This window comes from Eptesicus fuscus, chromosome 17 (assembly GCF_027574615.1).
Source record: "Eptesicus fuscus isolate TK198812 chromosome 17, DD_ASM_mEF_20220401, whole genome shotgun sequence".
Classification (NCBI taxonomy): domain Eukaryota; kingdom Metazoa; phylum Chordata; class Mammalia; order Chiroptera; family Vespertilionidae; genus Eptesicus; species Eptesicus fuscus.
The window spans coordinates 15,044,008-15,061,498 of NC_072489.1; the positions used below are offsets into that span (position 1 = coordinate 15,044,008).

The 17,491-nt window shown below is 56.7% G+C and overlaps 1 protein-coding gene and 1 long non-coding RNA gene across 2 annotated transcripts; one reads left to right on the forward strand and one right to left on the reverse strand.

The window, feature by feature from the left end:
* Positions 1-6,025: 6,025 nt before the first annotated feature.
* Positions 6,026-12,626, reverse strand: LOC114232889 (uncharacterized). Its single transcript, XR_003618998.2, has 3 exons — positions 12,362-12,626; positions 12,094-12,254; positions 6,026-7,100 (listed from the first exon to the last, which is right to left on the reverse strand). It is a non-coding gene; the product is annotated as an uncharacterized LOC114232889 (long non-coding RNA).
* A 263-nt stretch (positions 12,627-12,889) lies between these two features.
* Positions 12,890-16,584, forward strand: ZNF503 (zinc finger protein 503). The gene is made up of 2 exons (XM_008145340.3): positions 12,890-13,261; positions 14,015-16,584. The coding sequence occupies exons 1-2, from the start codon at positions 12,956-12,958 to the stop codon at positions 15,647-15,649; spliced, it is 1,941 nt and encodes a 646-aa protein (XP_008143562.2). The 5' UTR covers positions 12,890-12,955; the 3' UTR covers positions 15,650-16,584.
* Positions 16,585-17,491: the final 907 nt, after the last annotated feature.

Below are 17,491 nucleotides of genomic sequence, written 5' to 3' on the forward strand. Positions count from 1 at the left end.
GCAGGAAGTAGCTCGTTCATTCATCCCATAAGTGCTTATCGAGCTCCCATGTCAAAGGACTCAATCTACACAAGCTGCTAGCTAACTGTCCTTAAAGGGAAGAAGGTTAGAGATGACGCTGATCCTCTGACAGAGCTGAGCCTCACCACACTCTCCCCAAACCCCGCACCTCCTGAGCCTGACAGGCCCTCCCTGGCCACATCAGCCAGTTCCTCAGGCCACTGCTACCACTTCTCACCCCCACACCTCTTCATCCACAAAGCTCCCCTTTTCTCCTGAAGAGGGGAGACAGAGAGAGTAAGGACATGGCCTTTGGCTCTTCAAGGGAAACTTGGCAAACATGAGAGTGTAGCAAAAGAACTGTGGTAGGAAGAGTCCCTGAGAGGATGAAAGGTTCAGTAGCAAAGGTGGAAACTGGGAAAGAAAAATCTTTGAAAATGGGTTCATGTCACCAATATCTATTGAATATTGTTGATGTATGTGGTAGATTCTGTAGGATATAAAAATAGGTTGTCATTCATGCCCTTAATTAATTAATGCTTTGGACAAAGGAAGAAGGAAGGGAAGAAGTAGAAATAGAGGTTGAAAAAGAAAGAGAAAAGAACAAACACTGAGCCCAGAGACCTGAAGCATCAGGCCAAAGTCAAGAGTTGGGGAGAGTGCAGTGCAGTATGGGAGAAAAACCTGTTACCTCTTCCTTGATTCTACTCATACACAAGACCTCAAATGCTTCAAGCCACCCTCTTCCCAAGGAAATGGAGCCCAGAGGTGTTCCTGTGCCACTGATTGCATTCCACAAACAGATTTTGAGCACTCAAAAGTACCAGGCACTTACGCTCTTAAGCTCTGCCGAGAAGAATCAGAGTTGATTGTCACCTAAGGTGGTCGATCTTGACAGTGCCCTTTGATGCCTTAGAAACTTAATCAGACATATTGAGTGCCTTAAGACTTATGGGGTGAGAGGGTTCAAAGTAAAGGGGAGAAATTCTGTACATTCTTGAACCAGGTGGGGATAATAATTCTTTTCTCACTGCGCTTTGTTAAAAAGTAAATCAGGTAATGTGATGAAACTACCTAAAACAGTGTCCAAGACACAGTAGGCATTTAATAAAATCATCTGAACATTATGTTCTCTCACTCCGTTTTGGCATGACTGATTCCCTTCACTAAATTTAGCTGGGTATATTTGTTTGTTTGTTTTTGTTTTTTTAATTAAAATCATTGCCTGCTGGGTTGGAGTTATTCAGCCAGGGGTCCCCACCAGTACCCAGAGCCCAACTAAGAAGTAATGTGTTTAGAAGCTACCTGAAGAACCATGCTATGGCAAATCAATTGATATGCTTGGTTGTGAGTGACAGAACCCTGCTCTGGCTACTTTAAGCAGAAAAGAAATCTATCAGAAAGATTTCAGGAAGCTCAGAAAAATCTGTAAGAAGACTGGAGACTTAGATTTGGGAAATGGACAGGAACCGAGTGGCTGAGAAATGGAAGATGTAGTTCCTCGTGTTACTGCAACAGTCTGGTTAGGCCACTGCCTGAGTGGCTGTCATTATCACACTGGACATGGCAACTGTCCTCTCCATTCTGCCTCCTCTAGACAGTCAATGCTATTGATTTGGGCTCAGTGCTCCTAGAGGCTCCCATAGTCTCTGCTGCTGCTCAGTCAGATTTCCAACCTGCTCCAATCTCTCCTTTTGAGCGTCAAAGATCCCCAACGGTGGAGCCTCAGCTGTCAGGGGCAGGGCGAAGGAGGACGTGGCCCCTTCAGCTTAGGCAGCTGGAAGCAGGACCTGCGTTATAGCTAACAGAAGGGGGATTCTGATGATAGGCAGACAAAAGTAAAAAACACTAGGATTCTAATATAATCATTTTGTATAAATAAACAATAACACAATAGTCTCATATGAATGAGTGTAGTTTATATGAGCATGGTGAACATAGAAAAAGGGGTAGAGCCCTAGCTGGTTTGGCTCAGTGGATAGAGCATCGCTTGCGGACTGGAGGGTCTTGAGTTCGATTTCAGTCAAGGGCACATGCCCAGGTTGCAGGCTCCGTCCCCAGTAGGGGGCGTGCAGGAGGCAGCCAATCAATGATTCTCTCTCATCATTGATGTTTCTATCTCTTCCTCTCCCTTCCTCTCTGAAATCAATAGACATATATTTTAAAAATAAGGGATAGAAGTTAAAAGGCAGGTTGTTAACACTGATTATATCAGGAGATTAGGTGGGAAATTAGAGAGATGGGTGAGATCATAATGTTTTCTTTATGTGTCTTTGAGTTCTTTGGGGGTTGGTGTTGACTTTTATTTTATAATTTTTGAATGCATCCTACTCACAGCTCTTTAAAAAGTAGTTTAGTACTAGATTATGAAAAGCCACTAAGGAATTCTGAGCAAGGGAATGATGTGATCAAGAAAATTAAGCTGGCAAAAGTATGTATAATGGATTAGAGGCAAGAGAGGGTGAAGATATGCAGAACAATTAGAAGATTCTTATAGCAGCAGCTCAGTTAGAAGCTAATAAAGAACTTAACTATGGTAGCAATAGTATGTGAAGTGAGGAAGAGGAGAGGGGACCAGGTTAGAGCCTTGGGACAAAGAGCCTGAATGGTGGGAGGAGTGGTCATTGGGGAAGGAGAGGTTCCATTATGCTGTGTCAACAGCACAACTTACACTTTGAAAATGTGAATAAATGGCTGGAAACCCACTGACATTTCTCTTCTCCAACTTCCTTGAGCATTTACTTATTTGATATTTACAATATAGAGACTCAAAATAATATTTTTTTCATGAGATTTGTATTATTTCCCTTGTTAAATTGAAAACATCTTGCCCTGGCTGGTGTTGCTCAGTGGTAGACTGTGGACCTGTTCACCAAGGGGTCACAGGTTTGATTCCCGGTCAAGGGCTTGTACCTACGTTTCAGATTTGATCCTTGGTGGGGGTGCATAGGGGAAGCAGCCAGTCGATGTTTCTCTCTTGTGCTCCCCCCCTCCCACTCTCTCTAAAAATCAATGGAGAAAATATCCTGGGGTTAGGATTTTCAAAAATTTGAAAACAATTTAGGCTGTGAAACCACAGTGAATAGTTACTTACTGGTAGCCCCTGAAAGTGGAGTGAACCCCAAAAGTTATTCATTCACTCAGCACAGTTGATAGTATATATGAAAGCTGTTTTCTTTATTAATTCCTTGAAGGAATAGCCCCAGACCCTGACCTCTCCAAGTTATCATCTAGTGAAGGAGATAGACTCTGTTCAACAAGCATGTCAAACTCTCCACCCACCGGTCGCATGCCTCATTTATTTGGCCCGTGTTAGTCTTTGAGTTTGACATGCTTGCTGGACAAGAACCCCCTGTGTGGTAAGTGCTCTGAGAGAGGGTTACAGGAGCCCTGACCCAGTACCAGGTAGCAAGGTGCAGGGGAGTGGTGTGGAAGCTGAGTCCTGAAGAAATAGCAGCGGTGAGCCAGGTGAAGAGGACAGATGGTCATCCCAGATAGAAGGAAAAGCACTGGCAAGGTCCTGCAGTGGGAAGTAGCATGGTGCATTCGGGTAAGGAAAGGCAGGAGCTCAGGTTGACGGGGAGTAGGGACAGACCAAGGCAGAAAAGCCAGCTGAGGCAAATCAAGCCTCAGAGTCTGCCAGCCAGGGGCTCAGCTTGACCCTAAGAACACTGAGAACCCAGAGGCTGTTCAGCAGAAGAGGAACATGGTCTGGTGTGCTGTTTAAAAAGATCACTTAGGCTTTGGCAGAAAGCACAAAGAAACAACAGGAGGGTGCTCTTTGGTCCGGTTTTCCCACCAGGCTGGGAGCTGCTCAGGGGCTGAGTTGAGCGCACCCCACTTCTACCTTTCTCCTCCCCTGGGCAGGTCCTCTTCCCTCTGAGCAAGGCCTGCGCTGCTAGTGGAGGTGGTTAACTGGCCTCAGACACTCCCCCCATAAGGTGAGTAAAGCCCAGCAACCTTCCCCAGAGTGATGGGTTGGGATGCGAGGGATCTGAGGGGGTAAGAATATGGATGAGATGGGCGTGAGGCAAGGCCAATTTCTTCTCTCCGCGCTCCAATTTGTTTATAAAACAGGGCATTCATGGTACTTACCTCGAAGAGTTGCTGTGAGGACATGATTCATACACAGTTTTAGTATCTGGCACAAAGCGAACGCTGGAAAAGTGTTCATTTTTGTTTTCATTCTTCCTAAAAGACAGGTGGGACCTGTGGGCACGCATATGGATTCCCTGCTGTCCGAGCGCCCCACGGAAGGTTTGCGAGCCCGTGGGCCACGCAGGTCTCAGCACCCCCAAAAGACCGGAGTTTGACAACGTGTTACGTGCGAGTTTGGGCCGAAGTTGCTAGTGTATATGTGATTCTATGCCCGTGAATTAAATCTTAAAACAGAACCCCAGGGGAGAAAAAGGAGCTGCCCACTGCCCTCCCGCGAGAACTCGGTCGTCCGCCAGGCCTCGGGCAGTGGCCCGAGAGCCCGCGGCCCCGCCGAGGGGCGGAGCCTAGTGAGCCGGGGGCGGAGCCTAGTGCGCCAAGGGCGGAGCCTAGCGAGCTGAGGGCGGGCCGGCGCGGCGGAGGGGCGGGGCCTCGCCGGGGGCCAGCGGAAGTGCCGCCGGGCCTTCCCCGCCCTCTGAAGCGGGGTACCCTGGCCCAGCTATCCGCCAGTTCTTCCCAGAGCAATCGGCTTCTAGACCAAGTTCCGCCAAGACCCCAAGACCTGATCCGAAGAGGAGGCCCCAGGTCTGCGTCTCTGACTGTCTCGGGCGGTGCTTTCTGTCCCTCCCACTTCCCCTCCCTCCCTCCATCCCGCTGTCACTGGCGCGGCCGCAGGCGCCGGGAGGGGTGGGGGGCGCTGCTCAGGTAAAGACCGCTAGTGAGGAGGGCGCAGGTGTGGGTGCCTCCCCGGCGGGACCGGCGGGGGAGAGAGGCTGAGGCACGTGCCCGGCTCGTTTCCAAAGCGATTGTATTGGCAGTGGAGCTAGGGGAGGGTAGGCGCGGACCCCTGGAGCGCCGCCGAGCAGAGGAGAGGTGGAGGGGCGAGACTGAAGCCCCCAGTACCTTGGGGGCCGGGTCTATCTAGACCCCGCGTCTTGCGCAGGCTCCGTTGTGCCTGGGAGGTAGTGAGCTAGTTGGGTGGGGGCGGTTCGGGGCCGCGGCACCGGAGGGTTATCCCCCATCCACTCCCTGTGTTGACTGGGGTCTGACAGTCCCCCCCCGCCCGGGTGCGCACAATCTCATGTTTGCAGAATGAAAATCAATAAAAAATCGATGCAATGGCAAAGAATACGGAACATGTTGGATTGTTATTATTTGCATTTGTTAAATTATTTTTATTTTATTGTTTACTTCTTTCTTGGGAAAGGTGGCTTCGGCTTGGATCAGGGCCTGGGAGAGGGACGCAGAATGTCCCTTGGTCTCCCGGCAGCCGTCCAAGGCCCGTCCTCGTCCCCAAGCCGCGCAAACTTCCCGGAGCGGCTATTCGGGGTCCGGCGCGGGTGGAGAGTCCCGGTGCGTTCGGCTTCCGGACACGGCTTTCCTTCGCGCCTCATTGTGCTCACTTTAGGGAGAAGCCCCCCTCCAGCCGCATTTCTCCGGTTCACCACTCCCACACCCCGGGGGCCGCGCCTCCTCCCCTCCCCCGAGCTCTCCCCGGCGCTTTAAATAATGATATTTGCATGCAGGGAGCGATTCATAAATATGTCAGGGCCGGTGAAATATAGGCAACATTTCAAACTTTCTATTTAAAAAACATGAATTATGGCCGCGGAAAATGTGTTCCCATTTAAAGGCGATACGAAGTATTTGGTGTCTCGTCCCTGGGCCCATCCATCACGCAGACAATAAAGAGAGTTTTTCGCCCTGACACCCGCGATTTATGGGCGCCCTTCTCTGCCCTCATCACTCACCCGCCGCGGCCGGCCCGGCGACAGGCCCTGCGGAGAGATGGGCGGCCGCCACTACCCCCCACCCCCCCACCTCCGTGCACTTTGCTCCGTAGCCAGCCCCCCCCCCCCCCCCAGACAGCCGCTCCCATGGAGGGAAGGTTTCGCTCCGGGGAGTTAGGAGGTAGGCGGGTGATGGTCTGGGCAGCCCGTGGGAGCGGGAACCTCGCTCGTCCTTGCACCTCCGCGCAAGCCTGTCTTGGGGCGAAGCCGGCGGCGGGGCGGCCTGGAGGGCCGGCTCTGCGTCCCGGCCTCGCCCGCCGACCGCGGCTCGGCGCGGCGCCGGGAAGTTAGCAGCGCAGGCAACGGGAGGTTATTTACTCGCGGTCTGGAGGTGAGGGGAGCGAACTGGGCAGGGGGCTCCCCAAGATGATTTATTTTTTGAAAATTTTTTTAATTGTCTAAAGTTTTACATATGTCTCCTTTTCCCCCCGATTGACCCCCTCCCTCCCCAAGAGGATTTCTGACCATTTCGCCAGGGGTAAGGCTAACTGGTCCCAAGCTGTCCTGCGCCCGGCTGGGCGCGGACGCTTCTCCGAAAGCTCTTTCTGCAACTTTTAGGAAGCCAGCTAACTCCTCCCGGGTGCAATCCCCGCTGACACAGCCTCGACGTCCGCGGCACCCTGGGAACTGTTTTTACAGACCCGCCGAGGAGTTGGCGAGAAATAAAGGAGGAGAGGCACCTTCCCCAGCGTTTCGCCTGGGCCCACGCTCTGCAGGCCGCCCCTGGCCCGCCTCGCCTACAGCCCCACCTCTCTCGCACGCAAGTTGTCACGCTGACCTCCCAGAGCCTCCGCCGAATCTCTGCTGCAAACTTGCATGGAAGAAAGTTCGGGCTTCATCTGCCGCCGAATTTGCTTTCAGTTTTCGCTGCGGGCGGGCTCGGCCTGGTGGGTTCCTGAAGCATCCACAAGAAGTGGGGGCTGCGAGGCACAGCGGGGCAGCAAGGGGCCCCTCGGCCCGAGGGTGCTGATCGTCCAGCCTCCCTGGAGGGCCCCACCTGCCGCCTCACGAGCACGGGAGGCCACCTTGTGTCGCGTTCCAGGCCGATGCGTCTGCATACAGGAGAACCGGGAGGCGTTGCCTGCCCGTTGGCAGCGAGCTGGATTTATTCGGATAGAGGCAGAGCGAACCGCAGCCAGAGAAATCCCATCGATTCTAAAAATGACAAGGTTGAATTTATTGGATCAAGATTCATGTGTAGTGCAGGGAGATGAAAATTACACAAACAGCTTCACGTCCAGTGTGAACGGAAGATCGCTCCCGGCTCAAGGGCATGTAACATAACATCTGAATATTTAGATCTTTAGAGGGATATAAAATATTATTAAATTCTCAGTGTGTGCACATACAGTTAAGTTGGAAAAATCCTACAGCAAGGGTCTTTTTACAGCCTCTGCCTGGGTGTAATCTAGGCTCGAGATAATACTTATGTCCAAATACCCACACAGCCCAATATTTCCTATAGCCAGAGTGAGTTCCACATCATTGAGGGGTACAGCATGTGTACCTCCTTAAATATCTGTGGCATGGCAGAGGTGAAATACATTTAAGAAAAACAGGCGCACCGGTAACTGAGCCATTACATCTCTACAATATTTGTGTGTACAGAAATAAATATTCCTACCAGGTCGGCTGTGGAAAATACACACAAATTGAGGGGCTTTCGGAAACCCAGGGTGGGGGGGGGGTGTCATGGGTCCTGCATCTCTGGCGCCCAGCCCCCTGAGGTGGGCTCAGACTCCACTCCCATATGACTGATGGGAGAAGCTGGGCCCAGACCACCAGTCCTGTCCCGCCTTGGGGGGCAGCGAAGTGGGGTTCCCAGATTCATGAGCGGTGAGGGAGCCTTCCTGGGGTTCCGAACCTGGCATTTAGGATAGCAGGGCCTGGGGGCCTATGGGCAGCCCTTCCCCCTCAAATATTTGAACCACCTCTGAATTCTGGTTCCACCGAGCTAGGGCAGTAGCCTTTTGGGCCTATGGATTTGGAGCTAGCGTGTGGAAAAGGGCGGGTCGCGCTTGGTTCCCAGGCGGGGCAGAGGGCGAAGCCAGAGAACACCTGAAAGAAGGCCATTTCACTCCCAGGAGGTTACCGAGACCACCTGGCCCCCGGAGGGCCCGTGTGAAGCCACAGAAGCAGTTGTCTGGGTGTGTTTACTTCTGAAATGTTAGGCACCCCTTCACAGGATCCGATCGGTGCTGATGCCAGACGCCTGGTGGGTCTCCGAGTATTTGCAACGCCCAAGCATTTGCAGCAGTGAAATTCCAAGACCAAATACGAATTCCACAATGGGGTGCTTGCAACCGTCCACCCAGGTCACTGCCCTGGTCTCTCTTTATTTTCTCACCTCTCCAAATGCAACCAAACCTTAAACAGACACGGACTTTCTGAGAGCCCCTGTGTGAGGAAAAATTAGAAAGGAGTTGGTCATGAGTGCCTGGAAATTGCACACACTCAGGAGGCAGCCCTGGCTCAGAGGAATAACCCGGGCCCTGAGAATGCCCTTCTTCAGAGAGTGGGACTGCGCCGTAGTACTGTATACCTAGAGGAGGGAGAGAATAGGAAATATTCCTTGGCAGGGGGAAAGGAAGGGGCGGGAAGAGAAGGAGAAGATTAGGGAGACAAGAAAGAAGCCGAAGAGGAAACAAAAAAAGAGAAGATGGGGGGGGGGGGGTCGGGGGAGAGAGAGAGAGCCAGGAGAGGCGAGAGGCGAACCGAGAAGAGTGCAGGCCGTGGCGAGACTCCGGGAACCGGCCAGGCTTTGGCTTAGGCAAGGTGGGTACCTTCAAGGTCTCGAGAAGAGGGAAGGCCACCCGGAACCTCCCCCTACCAGCCCCGGAATCTAGGCCCTGCTCCGGGTCCCGAAGGTCAGCCCTGAGTCCGGCGGCCTCCACGCGCTCTCTTCTCTGCCCCCCTCCTTTGGGACCACAAGGCGGGGCCATACTGGGTGGGGAGGCCCCCAGGGGCGCGCGCCAGTCCGGGACTATTTGGGCGCTCTGGGCCAGGCTTTCCAGCTCGCCGGGTCTGACCTGTCAGGCGGATTATCTTCGAGGGAGATTAATAGGGGAGGCGGGCTGCAATAATAATCGTTTTGTTTGATGTGACAACTCTGATAGGCGTTGATTTACTTACAAACTGATAGGCTTTTAATTGAGCGCCTCCGCCGAGCCCGAGATGAAAGGGAAGCGGCAGTGAAAGGCGGCCCGCCTGCCCTCCGGCCTCAATACTGATTAGCCATCTCGACAGTGAATAGTTCAAGGCATTTTCAAACTTTTTTGCCTCAACTCTCTCCCCTTCTTTCTCCTCCCGCCCCCTCCTCAGATATCTGCCATGCCCACTCCTTTTTTAGAGAAGACAAATCATTTCCATTGTGTGCAAATAAAATCCACAGGACATCCACGCCAACAGCCGCTGGGGGTAGGAGGCATTAGGCCTAGCGCCGAGTAATTAATAACCCCCCACGGGCCCGCTGGCCTGCGAGGATTTGGCCTCCCTGGCGAGACGAGCCTGCTCAGATCCTCCCGAAAGCCCGGGAGCGAAGGCCTGGGTTTGGGGGACCCAGGAGCCTGGGTTTGGGGAAGGGCGAGCGCGCGCGGACCACGACACTCATGCATGCGCGCAGCGCCCTGCAGGCCTGCGGAAGTGTGTCGCCGTGCCGCGGCACGCCCGTTCCGAGGGACACAGGGGCCACTCTCTGGTTTCCCCCCGCTTTGGGTGCTGGGGCTGCCGCACCCAATTCCAGAAGAGGGAAGGAACTGAGTGGGGGGGGGGGGGGCACTCCCGTGTTCACCTCCAGCTATGGCCACCTCCCCTAGCATTCAGTGTCTGGGCCCCGAGGGGAGGCCTGGCGACACCCGGCTCGTAGCTGAGCTCGCCGAGCTGGGAGCTCCACAGCGGATCCAGGCCGACGCCTCGACAGCCGCGCACTCAGTGGCACAGACACCAACGAAGCCGCAGGACACAGCGACTTCACAAACGCGCTGCTCTTCGGAGACAGTTTGGGACTCACTGGGACTTGCTACCCAAAGATGATCAAGACAACCTTCACGACCTTGCCTGTGGCCTCGCCACCCGCTCCCAAACTCGCCTCCCTCGGCTGTCGCAGACACTCCAAACCCCCTTGAACGCAGGCGTGTCCTTACACCTACACACGCGCACACTTACTCACACCAACGAACAGCAGCCCCAAACACACACGGCCTCACTCGCCTCTTCAAATTATCTTTAGCCAGGTTGCCATCTCATGAAGTTTGCCAACCTGAAGAATCAAGGGATAAGATTGAAACGCAGAAAATGAAATGCCTACAAGAAAATTCTAAAACTCACCCCGGAAAGTTCTCGGTACCTGTTCGGAGTGGGAGACAGAGACAAAAACGGGGGAGAGGGGAATGGGATGGTTACAGAGGAGAGGGCGAGCGCCGCTGAGGGCAGGTCCGAAATCCGACCCCAGCGTGTGCGGGGCTCTGCGCCCGGAGAGCGCGGGGGAAACCCGTGTCCGGCCCGGCCTCCGCCCCCCGCGCGGGTTCCGACTGGCTCTGGGCTCCCAGCGCTCCCTGCCCCGCCATTTATCAAAAGGATTGACAACAAAAGAAGAGTCGGGGCGGAAAAGTGGGGGAGGGGAGACTCAAAGTCTTCCAAGTCCTTCCGAGTAAGGGGATGTGTGTTCTCCTCTCGCCCACCCCCCCCTTTCCAATATCTGCGACTTTCTGAAGGTGACCCCCGAACTCGACCCAGACGCTATCCAAGCCCTGACAACTCACACAGCGGCACAGTCACGCATACACACTTGTGTACGCAGAATCAGGTACACGGAAACACGCACAGCGCCTCCCCTCTTCTTCCCAAACAGCCGAGTGACGGTGCAAATCGAGGGGAACGCGGCAGTCCCGCTCCGCTTCCCTGGAAGCGCCCGTGTTCCCACAGGCAGCCTCCCCCGCCCTCCTTCGCTCCTTCGCTCCGCTCTCCCAGCGCAGGTCAGTCCCGGCTACGCGTCCCACAAATTCGAGCGAGCAGAGCGGAGTAACCCCGCTACCAAGCCCGCTAGAATGGAGCGCAGTGCGGAGGGACTGGGGAAGCGGCCAGAGTGTATCTCCCCGATACACCCATGGCCAGGCCTCTTCTTCGCAGCCTCGCAGCCCTAACCACCACCCCCGGGGTTCAAAGAATTGAGAGGGATACCCCACCATTGGCCGCCGGGACTCAAGGTTACACTGGTGATGTGGTCTTAGGAAGAAGTCGCCGCGTTTGGGGTCAGGGCACTACGGAGGGTGGGGTCCGCAGCAGGCTAGCAGCCTGGCATCCGCACTCTACGTGCCCCCGAGGGAATGAATATTCCAGGGGAGAGAAAAAAAAAATCTCCGATCTTAGATATCACCGCCGCCCCTCTCGGGTACCCGAAGCCGTTCCGAACTCCGAGGCCCCAACAGACCTAAGTCCCCAAATGTGGAAGGGTGTATCTCTGCTTCCGACACCAAGAGGGGTGAGGCGCGCACCCCAGGCCTGCGCGCCCCTCTCGGCACCCTGGCCGCACCTGCGCACTTTACTCTCACTATTCATTTTCTTGACACTGAGCGCCTCCCTCCCCTCTTTCATTCTTTTTCCTTAGAGCCCCCCTCCCCTCCCATCCCTTGAGGCTGCTCCCCTTTCCTCCTCCTCCGGTTTCCCCTGGATCTCTTCCTTCCTCTCTGTCTCTTTCTCTCCCTCTTTTTCCCTTCAAGTCGCACCCGCCTTGTAATCAGCAACAAAAGCTGACATAAATCACGGGCGGATTGACAAGAGCTGACAAATAACTGATTGATTGCGGTCGAGGAACATTGACAATTGATGGAGGGGTGGAGATGCCCAAAGAACTTGGCGGGGGTAGGGGTGGGGGGGTGGTGGAGCGGGTAGGAGAGGAGAGGATGGCAGGGGAGAGTAAGAAGTGGGGGCTGAGTGTGAAACAGAGGAAACATGTGACCCTCGGTCCTGCCCCAATCTGCGAGTCCCCGGGCGTCACGTGGCCGCGAAGGGCGGGGAGCCCAGCGCAGAACTCGGAGAAAAACCGCCACCGCTGCCCACCTAGCTTCTGGTTTCTCCGCCGCCAAAGCTCGGGAAATCAAATCGGGCGGGCGGACTTCCTCCAGCAGCCCGCTCCCCAACCTTGCCTTACCCTGGCGGCCGCACCGCGAGAGATTTCAATTACTGGGGAGGAGAGAATATTTGGTGTTCGAGGCCCCTGTGCACCCCTGGTATTGACAGTCCGGCTGTGGTCCAGAGTCTGCCGGTGCTCCGTCCGAACGCCACCTCCGTCTGTTCCTCACATGCACCCTCCTGCGAGAGGTTTCAGTTTATTTTCGAGCTGGGAAAAGGAAGGACGACAGGAGGGGGAAAAAAGAGGGAGGCGGCAGATAGCAAACGTAGAATAAAAGTCCAGCTACCCTTCGGATCGAAATCGAGGGAGGGGACTAGCCGCGGAGGTGGGGGGCTGGGGGCGGCGAGCTGGGAGCTGCCCATTAAAACCGGCGCTGAGAGTCCGGGCCGCGGCGGCGGCGGCGGCGGCAGCGGCGGCGCGGGACGCGTCACATCCCCTTGACCCTCCAATCACCTCGGGCTCCCATTTGATTGGAAGGCGGCAAAGGCTTTAATCTCCCCCTCGGTGCAGCTGCTTTTGAAGTGAGTTTCCTCGCCAGAGCCCCGGCTGGACAGGCAGCGGCTCACACCGCAGAGAGCAGCGCCAACGCCGGGCCGCGAGCGCGCAGCGCAGGGGCACAGCCCGAGGCGGACACGGCGAGCCACCCGGCAGTCCCGCAGTCGGGCCGGCTCTTCCCGGTCGGCCACGGCTCCGCTGCGAGCCACCCAGGATTATTCGCTTCTGGCTCCAGCAGCGGAGAAGGCGCGCTGGGCGCTGGTGGCCGCTGCGCCAGCTCCTCCTCCTCCTGCTGCTCCTGCTCCCCGGGCGAGCGCGCAGCCCCGAGCCCGCCCCGCGCCTCCTGGAGCCCTCCCCCCGCTGCTCCCATGCGCGCGGGTGGGTCATGAGCACAGCGCCCTCGCTTTCTGCCCTAAGAAGCAGTAAGCAAAGCGGCGGCGGCGGCGGCGGCGGCGGTGCGGACCCTGCCTGGACCAGCGCGCTCTCTGGAAATAGCTGCGGCCCCGGCCCAGGCTCGTCCCCGGCCGGCAGCACCAAGCCTTTTGTGCACGCCGTGCCCCCTTCTGACCCTCTCCGCCAGGCTAACCGACTGCCCATCAAGGTGCTGAAGATGCTGACCGCACGGACTGGCCACATTTTGCACCCCGAGTACCTGCAGCCCCTGCCTTCCACTCCCGTCAGCCCCATCGAGGTAAGGACCCTCTCTCTCCCTGGATCGTGCTGGGATGGTACCATCCTGGCTTTCGCTTCACGGAATTCCTCTGGGGATCTGGGGGGTGGAAGTTGGGGGGTGGGGGGTCGAAGTGATTCAGCTCCCGGGTGGGAAGAGAGGATAGTGCTCCCGCACCTTAAAACTAGGGCGGAAAGGTGGGAGGAGGTACCCTGGGGTGTGCCTGTTAGGGGGCAAGGCACCAAAACTTGTTCTTCCCTTTGGTGTAAAAGCGCCTGGCCGGACCCAGGCCCACTTTCTGCCCGGAAGACGGACGGGAGCCCGAAATGCGGGTCCAAAGTCGCAGTCCTCAGGCCCCCCAGAAGCTGGTGCACAGCTTCTCAGGCGCAAACCTCCTGAGCCCGTACTCTGAAGAATTAGGGATGGGGTGGTGGGGGGGGGGGTGTACAGTTCTGGGTCTAGGAGTCAGAAACCAAAACATTTAGTGAGTTTTTTAAAAATCCAGTTTAGCGCTTAGCAAGGACACGTAAGGCCCAGTTTGGGGGAGAGGGGCGCCTGCTACCTTTCTCAAGGACGAGTGTGTGTGTGTGTGTGTGTGTGTGTGTGTGTGTGTGTGTGTGTGTGTAGGGGGTGCCGCCTAGAATTGCGCCTCGGGGCTGGGAGGATCTTGGCGGCGGTGGCGGAGGGGCGTTTGAGTCCTAGGAGCCAGGATTCTAAAGGATATCCCCTTCTTTCTGTTTGTGCCCCCACCACCACCCACAAATGACCCCGCAGCTCGATGCTAAGAAGAGCCCGCTGGCCCTGTTGGCGCAAACCTGCTCGCAGATCGGGAAGCCCGACCCCTCGCCCTCCTCCAAACTCTCCTCGGTCGCCTCCAATGGGGGCGGCGCGGGCGGTGCCGGCGGCGCCGGGAGCGACAAGGACGGAAAGTCGGGGCCCCTCAAGCTGAGTGACATCGGCGTGGAGGACAAATCGAGTTTCAAGCCGTACTCCAAACCCGGCTCGGATAAGAAGGAGCCGGGAGGCGGCGGCGGCGGAGGCGGCGGCGGCGGGGGTGGCGGCGGTGGGGGGGTTTCGGCGGAGAAGTCCGGATTCCGAGTACCGAGCGCCACCTGCCAGCCATTCACGCCCAGGACAGGCAGCCCAAGCTCCAGCGCCTCGGCCTGCTCGCCGGGAGGCATGTTGCCTTCGGCCGGGGGCGGCCCGGAGGGCAAGGACGACAAGAAGGACCCCGACGCAGGTGGCGGCGGTGGAGGCGGCAAGGGCGCTGGGGGTGCCTCGGCCGAAGGGGCGCCCACCGGGCTGGCACACGGCCGGATTAGCTGCGGCGGCGGGATTAACGTGGACGTGAACCAGCACCCAGACGGGGGCCCCGGGGGCAAGGCTCTAGGCTCGGACTGTGGCGGTTCGTCGGGCTCCAGCTCCGGCACGGGCCCCAGCGCGCCCACCTCCTCCTCGGTGCTGGGCTCTGGGCTGGTGGCTCCAGTGTCGCCCTACAAGCCGGGCCAGACAGTGTTCCCGCTGCCTCCCGCGGGCATGACCTACCCGGGCAGCCTGGCGGGGGCCTACGCCGGCTACCCGCCCCAGTTCCTGCCACACGGCGTGGCCCTCGACCCCACCAAGCCCGGCAGCCTGGTGGGGGCGCAGCTGGCGGCGGCCGCGGCGGGCTCTCTGGGCTGCAGTAAGCCGGCCGGCTCGAGCCCCCTGGCCGGGGCGTCGCCGCCTTCCGTGATGACAGCCAGTTTGTGCCGGGACCCGTACTGCCTCAGTTACCACTGCGCCAGCCACCTGGCGGGGGCGGCGGCGGCCAGCGCTTCGTGCGCCCACGACCCGGCCGCTGCCGCCGCGGCGCTCAAGTCCGGATACCCGCTGGTGTACCCCACGCACCCGCTGCACGGCGTGCACTCGTCGCTAACGGCCGCGGCCGCTGCCGGGGCCACGCCGCCCTCCCTGGCCGGCCACCCCCTCTATCCTTACGGCTTCATGCTCCCTAACGATCCACTCCCCCACATCTGCAACTGGGTGTCGGCGAACGGGCCGTGCGACAAGCGCTTCGCCACGTCCGAAGAGCTGCTGAGCCACTTGCGGACCCACACGGCCTTCCCCGGGACAGACAAACTGCTGTCGGGCTACCCCAGCTCGTCCTCCCTGGCCAGCGCCGCAGCGGCGGCCATGGCTTGCCACATGCACATCCCCACGTCGGGCGCTCCGGGAAGCCCGGGGACGCTGGCGCTGCGCAGCCCCCACCACGCGCTGGGACTCAGCAGCCGCTACCACCCCTACTCCAAGAGCCCGCTCCCCACCCCCGGTGCTCCCGTGCCGGTGCCCGCGGCCACCGGACCCTACTACTCCCCCTACGCCCTCTACGGACAGAGACTGACCACGGCCTCGGCGCTGGGCTATCAGTGAGGGAAGTCGCCAGGGCGAGCTCGGGAGAGAAAGGAGCTGGGGGGAGGGGAGGAGCCCCGGGAGGGGCGGGAACCGGGGAGAAGCTACTGTCACCCTTGCGTGGGGATGACCCGGGCCAGGAGAGGAGAAACTAGCTACACCGTATCTGTCTACCCGAAACAGCGACCGAGACCCGGTGGGAAACTCCCCTCCCTACCTCCCCTTCCCACCCAAACTTTATAAAAGTTGGAAAAAAAATATCATTTGACTTTTTATAGAAAAAGAAGGAAAAAAAATAATTGAGAAAGTGTTCATCTGAGGACTGCATCGGTGGACACTGGTATTTATTTATGTTAGCTCCAAGCGGACCCATGGTTCTAAAGTGCATTATTTAGTTCGAGCTCCGTAGATAAAAAGGAAGAGGGGGGAAATTAAAAAGGAAGCGGGGGGATTTAAAAAAGAAAAACGAACCCTCCCGACCCTTGTAGATTATAAATAAATACAAAACCACCACAGAACTAGAGGTCTTCTCTTTAATGTTACTTTAAAATTGCTATGATTGTATTGTACGTTCTTATTTAATGTCTGATTGAAACACAACTTACATGCATGTTTGTTACAAAAATGAAAAACAAAAACAAAACAAGTCACAATTTGTCAGCTCTGATTTCAAATTGCAATTATTTTTAAGGTGTATACCATTGGAAGAGAATGGGTATTTTTTTGTATGTATTCTGGAAGAAAACAAAAAAAAAAAAGGAAAAACAATTCTATTCCAAAACCTCATTTGCCTTATTTTGTTCTTTAAAAGGAACACTTAACTATTTTTAATTTTTAAGTACACCCGCTGAAAAGGGGACAAGTAAGGTTTACGTCATGTACTAAAATAATAGACAATGTATCGCTTTAAAGATTAAAATTCCGTATATTTGATGTATTAAAAGGTTTTACTTCTTCTTCTTATCTTTTTTATTTTTTTGGCTAAAGAGAAAGAAGAGCAAGGCAGCCACGGTGGGCTCCCTGGGCCTCGCGCCCACTCCTGCCCAGGACGGCGGCCGCAGTTGGATTGTTCTGTCGTGATTTTCCGGAAGAGGCGAAGGCTTCGGAGGGGCTGGAGTGGGGTTGGTCTTAGGAAAAAATATTTTTCAAGGGGGGGACTTAACAATTTGAAGATATCTTGTCCTTAGCTATCGCTCATTTCGTTTTTCTCTTTTTCTCCTAGCAGCCTGTTTATTAAAAGTGAAAGAAAATGATTTTTTAAAAAATTCCTCTTGAGCTTTTGAGGAGTTTGGGTTTCGTTTTGAACAGAGAGCAGCGCAGGCCACGACTCGCCCGCCGGCCTGGGCCCCGGGGAGGTGCGGCGCGCGGCCCGCGGTTCCCCGCTTTGCTTCCCAAGCAGCCCTGGTCCCGGGCCGCAGCCGGGATGGGCTGGGGGACGGCGGGCGCTCGGGAACCTGTTTCCCCGGGTTGGGGAGAGCGCGCCGAAACCCTCCCATCTCTCAGGGGAAAGTGAGCTTCCTTCTCCTCTTCTGGCTGCCCAGGGCCAGAGATGGCCGCCAGCCGACCCGCTCAGACACCCCCTTCCACCCCGCACCACCCCGCCCCCGGCTCCTTCCTCTCCGGAGGCCGGACGCCCGGCTAGCCGGCGCCGCGGCTGTTTTTCCGCGTCCCGATCCCTCTGCAGCCGGTGCTCTATCCCAGTCTGTGCCGCAGGAGAGTGCGCCGGGGCAGGGGACCCGGAAGCCCCTTCCAACTCGACCCCTGGAGGGTCCTGGCCATCATTCTCGGCCTCGCGGGGGCGACCCGGTGGGCGCCGAGAGCCGTTCTGGGCTGCGAGCTGCGCTCCGCGAAGCCGCGGCGGGA

Excerpts from the sequence above, each read along its gene's own strand:
- ZNF503 (XM_008145340.3), top strand. The coding sequence starts at position 12,956 with ATGAGCACAGCGCCCTCGCTTTCTGCCCTAAGAAGCAGTAAGCAAAGC. Across the intron at positions 13,262-14,014 it reads CTCCCGTCAGCCCCATCGAG|CTCGATGCTAAGAAGAGCCC; the intron begins GTAAGGACCCTC and ends ATGACCCCGCAG.